General features: G+C 31.9%; 1 protein-coding gene across 1 annotated transcript; it reads right to left on the reverse strand.

Moving 5' to 3' along the window:
• Positions 1-6568: 6568 nt before the first annotated feature.
• LOC145132112 (protein NRT1/ PTR FAMILY 3.1-like) lies at positions 6569-8876 on the reverse strand. Its single transcript, XM_079066765.1, has 4 exons — positions 8745-8876; positions 8430-8647; positions 7776-8335; positions 6569-7609 (listed from the first exon to the last, which is right to left on the reverse strand). Exons 1-4 carry the CDS (start codon positions 8824-8826, stop codon positions 6709-6711), a joined length of 1761 nt encoding a protein of 586 aa, XP_078922891.1. The 5' UTR covers positions 8827-8876; the 3' UTR covers positions 6569-6708.
• Between the last annotated feature and the right edge of the window lie 2593 nt (positions 8877-11469).

Genomic DNA, 11469 nt, shown 5'->3' on the forward strand with positions numbered 1-11469 from the left:
AGTTTCCGATCATTCCTCCCTCTGCCACCATGCCCAACACCACCACACACTCCATTTGAATAGTTTCCCAAACCAAAACCATTTCGACAACATGCGTTAAAAGTATGCACATTTTAGTATTTAAAAAAGAGATTGATAAAAGATAATGTCATACAGAATTTTAAATCAAAAGTATGCATGCGAATGGGCAACACAGGTCTTGGCTACTACAAGGGTGTTTGGTTCAAATTAGAGTTGTACTATTAACATTTCATAACACTTCATAGAATTGAAGGAATTAAGATTAGCGAAATTAAGCTATAACAAAACCAGTAACGATTCATCAATAGCGAAATCCACCTAAACTTAACAACAATTCGATGTTCTATATTCAAAATTAAAAATTTGAACTGATTGATTATTTCTGGAAGAGCGATCGTCATACGAAGTAAGATGAGCGTTGAGAAAATACCTAAAACCGAAGCAAAGATGAAATTGTAAGTATTAGAAGCTTGTGTTGACATACATTGGCGGAAGACGGAAGGCAAGGTAACGATGATGTCGGTGGTCGATGCAGATTGTGGATAGAAGGAAGGGAGGTGAGTAGGGCTGTAAACGAACCAAACGAACACGAAAGGGGCTTGTTCATGTTCATTCGTTTATGTTAGACAAACAAATAAACGAACACGAACGGATAAACGAACAAGTTTTCTTGTTCATGTTCGTTCGTTTAACAAATTACATTGTTCGTGTTCGTTCGTTTATGTTCATGAACATGTTAAACGAACATAAACGAACGAACATAAATGACCAAAGATAAAAAAAAAACATATATGAACATATGATATATTAATATAATCAAACACAATTAAGCATATATGAACATAAAATGAAGTTAGGTGAACGAACATAAACAAACGTAAACATAAAACATAAATGAACGTTCACGAACATAATTAAACGAACGAGATCATTGTTCATGTTTGTTCGTTTAACTAAACGAATGAGGATTTGTGTTCATGTTCGTTCATTTATTAAATAAACAAACACAAACGAACTTCCCGCCGAACGGTTCATGAACAGTTCGTTGAACGTTCAGTTCGTTTACAACCCTAGAGGTGAGGATTGTGCGTAATGGAGATGAGACTTCTCGTCGGTTCAAAATAAGGGCATTATTGTCATTTAAGTTGAATAAATATCCAATGAAATGTTATTAATTTATCCTGAATGATAATTTTGGTAACTGACTTCTCTTTGATTCAATGACCACTACTTGATGGTCATAATATTTTTTTACCTAGTGACCATTTTTTTCTAGTCACAAATTTATTCAAGACCATTACAATGTGTGGTACTGAAAAAAAAAAGATTAAATTATCATTATTTTTAGTCAATAAATCTCTAATATAGTGACAACTATTTGTAGTCACTAAGTGTCAAATCAGTGACCATTATTTTTAGTAACTAATATTTATTATGACTTTCTTGTAGTGAACAAAAGGCTTATGAGCAAAAAAAAGAGTGCTAATATAATGGATTTTTTTTTGTTGTAGTTTTGGATTTTTTTTTTCCTCTTTGTCCCAAAATAGGACCCCAAGAGTCTCAGCTCGACAAAGTGGAATGAATATGCAACCACAAATCTTTATGGTTGTAATTTGTTCATTGTTGACTTCGGTAGTTACAAACCCATCAAATAGATATGACATTTCCAAATTTTCAAAAAATCACGACAACTTATATATATATTCCTATTACTTGCCATTTATATATATATATATATATATATATATATATATATATATATATATATATATATATATATATATATATATATATAAATCCACAAAAATATATAAAAAAAAGACTTCCTTAGGAGTTATTATTTGCCATTTATATATATATATATATATATATATATATATATATATATATATATATATATATATATATATATATACGGTAAGAAGTTTTTTTCGGTAGGAAGGTAAGAAATTTTTTTTCTACATATTTTTTTGACGAACAAAACAAATGAATCATTAGATGAATAAAAAATAACATGATTCACAAAAAAAAAATCTCAAAAAAACATCTCGATGATTCATTTATACAATGATTTTTGTTGTTATTCACTAAAATTGTCATAAATGTGAATTTTTTCTTAATTACTTAAAATGAATCATGTATATGTTTTTCTGGGAATTTTTTCTTGTGAATCATCTTACAAATGAATCATTTTGTTTGTTCGCTAAAAAAATATGTAGAAAAAAAACTTCTTACCTTCATACCAAAATTTTCCTTCTTATTTGATTTTGACTATATATATATATATATATATATATATATATATATATATATATATATATATATATATATATATATTATTAAACATATTGCTTGTTTCTTGAAATTTAAGAGGTATACTTATTACAACATAATGTACAATTTTATTAAGCTTACAATGAAAGCGTACCTCTCCATCTCTACATTTTGGAAACACTAAACCCTAGCTTCCTCGACACACAACATTTGACGTCGTCAAATCCACCCCCTCTATGGACTCTCTTCTAACTCGCTTCAGTTTCCGGTGTACCTCCGGTATCACCATCCTCACTCACTCAAATGCTCTTCCTCCTAACCTCCATTGTAGGCTCCAATCGATCTAGCACACTCACCGTTCATCGTTTCTATGCGGATCTATCTTTTTATCAGTCTTACTATTTGTTTCACAATGCAAGAGCTCTTCGTTCTCCGGTATCCCGTCGCTTGACGCGGGTAAACGGCTACTATATATATATATATATATATATATATATATATATATATATATATATATATATATATATATATATATATATATATATATATATAGGCTTAGGTTATTCTATTCAAAGTAATTATTGTGTTATTGTATGCATAAATGTGGGCCAATCATTTTACTTATTTTAAGAAAGTGATTAATACATATTATTAAATTAAAGATAATTGAAAAATACCATCTAATTTCATTCTAAGGGTATTTTAGACAATTGAGATAATTTTAAAAAAGGAAAATTCCATATTTTTCTTTAATAGAAAAATGAAAACAAATGTTGTTGATGATTTGATTATCTACTCATCACCAAACTACGTTAAGAAACAAACACGATCAACAGATAAGGGAAGAGGTCCAATCTTTTAATCATAATCATGCAATATGTTTGAACTCTAGACAACTATGTATGTATGTAATTTACTGTTTTTCTCTTAATTTTTTGAATTCACTGTCAAAATCAAATGTAGGAAATTTCATATCAGAATCAATGTCAAACTCTTCTGTTTTATACAAGGATTATGCTGTTTGTTTTGATCACATTCAAAGAGAGTGCAAGTTAGAAAAAAGATTATTTGGTTAATTGAAATTGTTTATTGTTTAATTCTAAATATAATTACCATTCAATGAAATCTCATTTTTCTTCTACATAATTCAATCAAATCCTCTTCTTCTTTTCAGGATTAATCATTTTTCTAACATTAACACCCACATAATTAAGATTCCTAGCTAATATTCGTTGTACTGGAAGTGACTCTAGTTTTAGCTCTTATAGAAGAGACATTTACAATGATGAACAATGAGTTATTCTTTTAGAAAAAGGTATTATAATAATCACCTATTTGTCCTATCATAATCTGTATAGTTAACTCTAAAGATGCATGGTTTAATTTTATGTCAATATACATTTTCAGGCTCGCCTTCTTCATACAGCATGCATCCTGAATTTGTATGTATGTTACTGGAAATTAAATCACAAATTAACGGGAGGGATACACATAAATCTGAATGCAAATCACTATCCCATAAATTGATGTAAAATAGCTTTAAAATTTTGAACACAATCAGATGAACAGTAACAATTGCACATACAAAAATAACTAAAAATCGATTTAAACTCGAATCAATGAGTAATTTCACGTGAATAGGAAGAAAACTAACCTTTATTGTTTCAGGTCTGGGTTTGACGATACGATGTTAGTGACAAAGGAACTAAAACTGCAGTAACGATCGCAATCCCTAATATTCCATTAACGATCAACGTAGCCTCGATCTGTCTCTCTTCCGCTTCGACTCCTTTCTCAGCTGACTCAATTACTTCCTTCGCAATCTCCAACGCTTCTTCCTCTGCCTTCTTCAGCTTCTTCCCCAATCCGAAATAGCCCTGTGTCCTCCGCCATCGACAGTATCTCCATTGCCGTAATACTTGTAGGTTTTATAAACTAGATAAATTAGGTTAAAAGTCAAATACCATAATTATAGGGATTATTTTTGGTAGTTACTAAACAAATTACTATATTACCCTTATTTAATTATTTAATTATTTAATTTTTTATTTAATTTTAATTGGCCCACATTTATGCATACAATAACACAATAATTAGTTTAAACAAATGAACCTAGCTCTCTCTCTCTCTCTCTCTCTCTCTATATATATATATATATATATATATATATATATATATATATATATATATATATATTAGTATTATGTGGCTATTAAATTTTTGAAAATTAAAAAAAATTTATAAATTGACATATAGATATTATTTATTTAAAAAATATCTCAAAATGACATGTGACAAATGGATTTTGATTTATTAGAATAAATTCTATGCAACCGGAAGATATGTTCTCTTACTGCAAGGTCTCATCTCAACTTTGTAGTAGGATTGTAATAAGGTATGACATGACATTCATTTTGTCACGGTCTCACGGATGTCTTTGAGTGGTTTGACTTGTTGCATATGACACGTGAAAAAAGTATGCGATGAAAGCTATTATCATGAGTAGTGGTGAAGTACTTGAAGGTATCGTAACTCATTGATCATTAGAACGAATGCTATTATGATAAATGTGTTATTTGATAGCATTGTAGCGAGCTCATGTAATTGGTTTGCTTTTAGATTTCGAAAATTGAAAGTCATATCGGTTTCATGGATTGAAAACCCAAACTAAATAAGGCTATTACTTTGTAATTCTTATTTTCCAACTTCTCACTAATTATAAAATTCAACTGTTCCATAGCTTTTAGATTTCGAAAACTAAAAGTCATGAGTTTCATGGATTCAAAACCCAATTATGAATATTACTTTGTAATTCTTATTTTCCAGCTTCTCACTAAGTATAAAATTCAACCCTTCAATAAAACAAAATATATAACTATATCCCATGGACAATTGAAATGATTCAAATAATCGCGATGGCTCACAATACTAGTGAAGTCTACAAACAAGGCGAACAAAAACATTATCCATTTATAGCTCTCAGGAAGGGGGGAATCATTCCCTTACAACTCACTCAACTCATTGCTACATCAGCACCACATCAGTTTTTCTATCTCCTCTCTTTCAACTCTCTCAACCCATAACACATGAAAACTCTATCTTATCCAACCCATTCAATTCATTAAAAAATATAAAATATAATAACACATAATATTTTTTATCACAACATGCATCAAAATCAAAACCAATAAGATAAAAAAAAAATAACATTATCTAATTAAATAAGAAATGTCAATATATTCATTTTCATTGTACAGATTTATATTAAAACAAAATAAATAAAAAATAAAAGAAAATCAGAGGGCACGTTATCAACCCCAGGTTATCAACCCCACATGCATCAAAACAAAAAAAAGTAGGAATGAATATTTTATATTTATTCCTTCCTTCAATATGTCATTCACAATCTATTGAACTCTATAGACATTCACAATCTATTGAACTCTATAGAGTTCAATGGATTCATTGAACTCTAAAGAGTTCAAAGGATTGACACGTCATCAATTAAACATCTATACAACATCACCCACAACCCATTAAACACTTATTCAATCCTAATCATCACTTTATTCTTTTTATTGAGTCATTCAATGATCATTCAACTCCTTTATTCAACTCTATTCCATGTCATCATCCATACTCCATTCAACTTTTTTTCAATCCTAATCATCACCCTATTCAACTCTTATACTACTTGCATTGTAGATGATGTTACCAATTTTGTGCTACCAGCCTTACCCGACTCTAGTGTAGATAAATTAGCTTCAGACTTTCAGCTGTTCTAGTCGTGGTCCTGATTTAAGAGGTTTATGTTTATGTATATCCACATTTTAACAACTACTCCTTCATCTCCAAATCTAACATCATTTTTACACCAAAAATAATATTTTAAATATATTTTTGTTTCAAACTTATTTAGATTTCAAAAATATCTCTTTTATTATTCGTTTTCTATAAAATTGTCTTTATATTTTTCTGTTACAATAACTTTACAATTAAAATAAATTAGAATTATATAAATTTAAACTTGAAACAATTAAAATAACTCAAAATATATGATATAAGATTAAATTAACTCAAAGAATATAAATCGAACTTGAAACAATTAAAAAACTACAAGTGTAATAAACTTTTAACTTTAGCACCAAATTTGATATTAAAATGTGGTGGATTGAAGCAGTTAACACCAAATCAAGATGCCTAACAATTAGTGACACATGGAAGTCGACCAAAGAAGTTAAGAACGATACAAGCAAATACAAAGCTTAATCGATGATTTAATAGTAGTTTGGTATCGAGATTTTTAAACTTAGATTACATATATACCCCTTTGACTTTGACCACTACATATACCTTTTGGTACTTTACAGTTTAAACCTTCAACCAAAAGCGAGTGCAAGTCCTAAATACTAGTCAAACATGGCTTCCAAGCTCAAGTTCTTTTCCATGATGATCGACTTCACCTCTATCTCTATTAACAACTTCAATGGGTTTAAAAGTGTAAAATTTTGCACAAAACAAGTAGTAAACCAGATTAAAAACCTGCAACAACGTAATAATCCAGTAAAAATACTCCAACCTTCCCTTATTCAAATTATCATCCGGAAGCCAATTTGACCCATCTGCCCCTTGACTAAACCTATGCACCAATGTCACCAAAAGGGTACTCATGTAATTTCCAGCAGAAATCGCCATCCAAAACAAAGCCGTCGCCGTGCTCCTCATACTTTCTGGCGCCTGATCATACAAAAACTCAAGATGCCCGATCGAAATGAACGCTTCCGCCACCCCATGCAGACAATACTGAGGCATCAACCAAAACACCATTATCGGAATCGTTTCATGAGGCTTATCCATCAACCCATGGGCAAAAGCGGCATTTTTACGCTTTATCTCCATGAACCCAGCTATAAGTGTGGCTAGAATCGATATAGTAAAACCGATGGCCATTCTGGTGAGAAAAGAAACTCCCCGTTCTACCCCTGTGAACCTCCGCGTGATGGGGACGAAGACACGGTCGTAGAAGACGATGGTGGCGAGCATGGAGCTTAAGGTGAAAACGGACATGGATCCTGCGGGGATTTGGAAGGATTTTGTGAGGTGTCTATCCATGGTTTTGGCTTGTTGTAGGGAGAATGTGTTTTGTTGAACGTAGGCTGTGAATAGAATGATTCCAGATGCCCAGATTGGACCCATTCGGAGGAGGGATTTTAGTTCTTCGACTCTGTGGATTGTGTTTAATCTCCATAAGTTTGGTTTTGATCGCGATTTTGCGTAGTCTTCTTCTGTAACAATGGCTGCTTTGTCCAAGAACCTGCAACGATTTGGAAGGATATGTGTAAGGTGTCTGTTCAAGGTTTTGGCTTGTCATAAAAACATGTTTATAATATTAAAAATTCGTTTTATTTTTATAAGTATTTCTTTTGTATAATATTTCACTATATATTAGATATTATTTTATGAAGAGGATAGAGAATTACTTCATTTGTTTCGTATGGATAAGTCTCCCAGCAATAGATATCGAGGCATCAAGCTCTTCATTCTCATACAACAACTTAGCATCCGAAACCATTGGTAAATTTCTCTTCTTATAAGCTGCAACACACACTTGCACCAACCGGGTAAACGGGCTACCCGATGGATCCATATTCCTGTACAACGGGTACCCGAACACAAAGGCCACAATCGAAAGAGCCATGGCTATCGAAGGAACACCAAGACCCCATCCCCACCCCACATAGTCTTGAATATAAACTATAACTGTCACTGCAACAAGCATAGATACCCCCATGCAAAAATAATACCAGTTAAAAAACTTCCACGTGCTAGTCTTTTGTTTCTCATCGGTTTCATCAAACTGGTCTGCCCCAAATGCCACCACACAGGGTCGGATCCCGCCCGACCCGATTGCGGTCAGCAGAAGGGATACGTATAAGATTGCGAGTTGACCCGTGTTGGCTTCTTGACATACTTGTCCATTTTGGCATGGTGGTGGTCTTAGGTTTGGTAGTATTGCTGATGTTGTCAAAGATACCATCCCCTAGTGATAATAAAAGTAAGTGGTAAGATTTTACATTAAAAGCGGACAAGAAAACAGAAAGCTGATAGCTGAAAGCTGGAAGCTGAAAACGTACAATTTGATAAATTATGGAAGCAACTGTGATGGTCCAAAACCGACCGGCGAAGGAATCGGCTATGAAAGCCCCGAGCAAAGGAGTCAGGCTCGCGGTGCCACCAAAGTTAGTTAGGGTGTTGGCGGCTGTTGTCATGGGCATATGAAGTTGTTGTGTTAAGTAACTTATCATATTCGTCTGAAATCCAACCACCGCAAGCTTCTCGCACACCTCATTCGCTAAATGTACATCAAACCATCAGAAATCATGAGCAATGAGTCTTGTTTATGTTTTTGTAAAAATTAAAATAAGTAAATGAAAGAAGAAAGAGTGTACCAAATATGAAGGGCATGGTGATGAGGCCACCTTTGGGCCTTTTTCCATCATGAGTTTTGTGTTGGATGTGGATATCTTCCATTGTTTTTTCTTTGTGTAGTTATGGTGTTTCTAAAATGCATAATTTATAGGGGAGATGGTGTGACATAAGTTAGCATTATCTTTTTGTCACTATTTTGCATCACCTTATGGCCACAAATCATTTGAATCACCGAGTTGGGTGTGAATGAAGCTAGGGCAAAAAGTCGTCAATTATTTGGATTTTAAATGATAGGTACATGAATGAGATATATCATCGTGGGTTCTATATATTTTAATTTCTTTTGTATTTGTCTTATAAAAGAGTGACCAAATACCCATTTTTTTCTTCAATTAGAGCGGTCCCAGTCCCACTTTAAATATAAAATTATTTAAGAAAAAGAAACAACAAAATATACAAAAATATTGATTTATCGACACTACAAGAAATAATGTTATTAACGGCGATGCTATTAACGACGACATAGACTTTTAGTGGCGACTCAAGCAAGAGTCGCCGCTAAAGGTACTCCATGTCGCCGCTAATAGCGTCGCCGGTAATGTTTAGGGGACCGAATCCGCACTAATCCGTTCCGATAAATCTCAACATTCCGATCGACGATCTAATCCAACGGCTGGGGTTCCTTTTCGTACAAACTCAATACCGGCGACAAAATGTCGCCACTAAAGGCCAAAATTGTCGCCACTAAAGGTCGAAAAAAAACGCGCTATACTTCCCTCCACCATTGTCGTCGCTATTGATGTTTGTCGCTGCTAAAGGGTAAAACGTTAACAGTAAATGTATCGTCGGTATAGCTTTACGCAAATAACAAAAAATTGACGCATTCTCTTCACTTTCTTTTTCTGGTGCTTCCATATCTTCTCTTGTTTTTTTTTCTTCCCCATTTCTGACCATCGACCGATTCAGCCAACGAGGAGCACCTCGTTGGCCAAGTAACTCCCGACTGTGAGATTCTGGCGGTGAAAAGGAGATACCGACGATAGATTTGACATTTCTTCGATGACTGTAGGGCATTTCCGGCGACAGTAGGTCATCTCTTGCTCATTTCTCTTCCTCTTTATCTTGTAACATCGATTTTCAGCTTATAATAGTAACTAATTGCAAAAAATGTCAATTTCAGTTTTTGATTTCCAGCTTTACCGGCGATTATTGTTGTCACCACCGACGACTACCGCCACCACTGCACCATCTGTTGATTTCTGCCACCATAGGTTCCATTTATTGTGAATTTCGAGATTAATTGCAAAATATGTGTATTCGTATATATTATGTGAAATTGGCATATGTGTCTATATTTGATATATGTATGTGAATCTATGTGTGTTTGGTGTATGTATGTGAAAGTATGTATATTTGGTGTATGTATGTGAAAGTATTTGTATTTGGTATGAGTATGATGCTATTCTGTATGTGTATTTGGTGTATATGTGGTATATGTATGTGAAAGTATGTGTACTTGGTATACGTATGATACTATTATGTATATATGTGAAAGTATGTGTATTTGGTTGAAGTAAGATGTTATTATATATGTATGTGTATTTGGTGTATATGTGGTAGATGTATGTGAAAGTATGTGTATTTATTATAAGTAAGATACTATTATGTATATATGTGAAAGTATGTGTATTTAGTATAAGTAGGATGCTATTATATATGTATGTGAAAGTATGTGTATTTGGTGTATATGTGGTATATGTATATGAAAGTATGTGTATTTGGGATAATTAGGATGCTATTATGTAGAATGCTATTTTTTGTAAAAAAAAAAAACAATGTGGATTTAAAAAAAAAAGTAGGATGCTATTCTTGAGAACGCTATTATTTTATTTATTTATTTATTTATTTTGTAAAAACCAATATTGATTGTAAAAAAAAGCAAATAAAGTAAGATGCTATTATTGAGAATGCTATTTTTTATAAAAGAAAAAAAAACAATGTGGATTGTAAAAAAAACAAATAAAGCAGGATGTTATTGTTAGCAATGAAAACATAAAGTAAATCACTACAATAAGAAACAACAATATAATATAATTGTTTAAAATGCAATGATATAATTGATAAAAAAAACAAAAATAAAATGTTATAAATAACTAAAATATAAAAAAAAGTAAAATGCTCAAATAGAAAAAACAATTTAATATTTAAAGTACAATGCTGTTATAGAAAACTTAAAACAAAATCAAATACCAAAATAACAAAAATATAAAAAAATAAGATGCTACAAATACCCAAAAAAATCTTCCAAATTCTATTTGTTTGTGTGTCTTCTTTGTAATCATCATGAGCATAAAAACATCCGCCTGAAATTGATTTAGAAATTAATTTCAGGTTGTCCCCGTATTGGGACTGTTTTTTTAGTATTTTATCTCATCTAGGATGTGAACATTATTACATGATTGTTTATTTAAGACAGATTCGCTTGTCATTTTCTCTTTTCTCTTCGGGTATATATATATATATATATATATATATATATATATATATATATATATATATATATATATATATATATATATATATATATATATATATATACTTGGCAGCTAAGGGGAAATGCTGCCAAATTTTTCTTAAACATACAATCATGTAATGTACGTTTACATATGAGATAAGGTATTCAAAAAAGGGGTTTAGAACCATACCTTGTTAATACTCTAGCTGTTTTCGAATTGTTGTCCCCGT

This window comes from Lactuca virosa, chromosome 8 (genome assembly GCF_052849685.1).
Source record: "Lactuca virosa cultivar CGN04683 chromosome 8, Lactuca_virosa_CGN04683_v6, whole genome shotgun sequence".
Taxonomy (NCBI): Eukaryota; Viridiplantae; Streptophyta; class Magnoliopsida; order Asterales; family Asteraceae; genus Lactuca; species Lactuca virosa.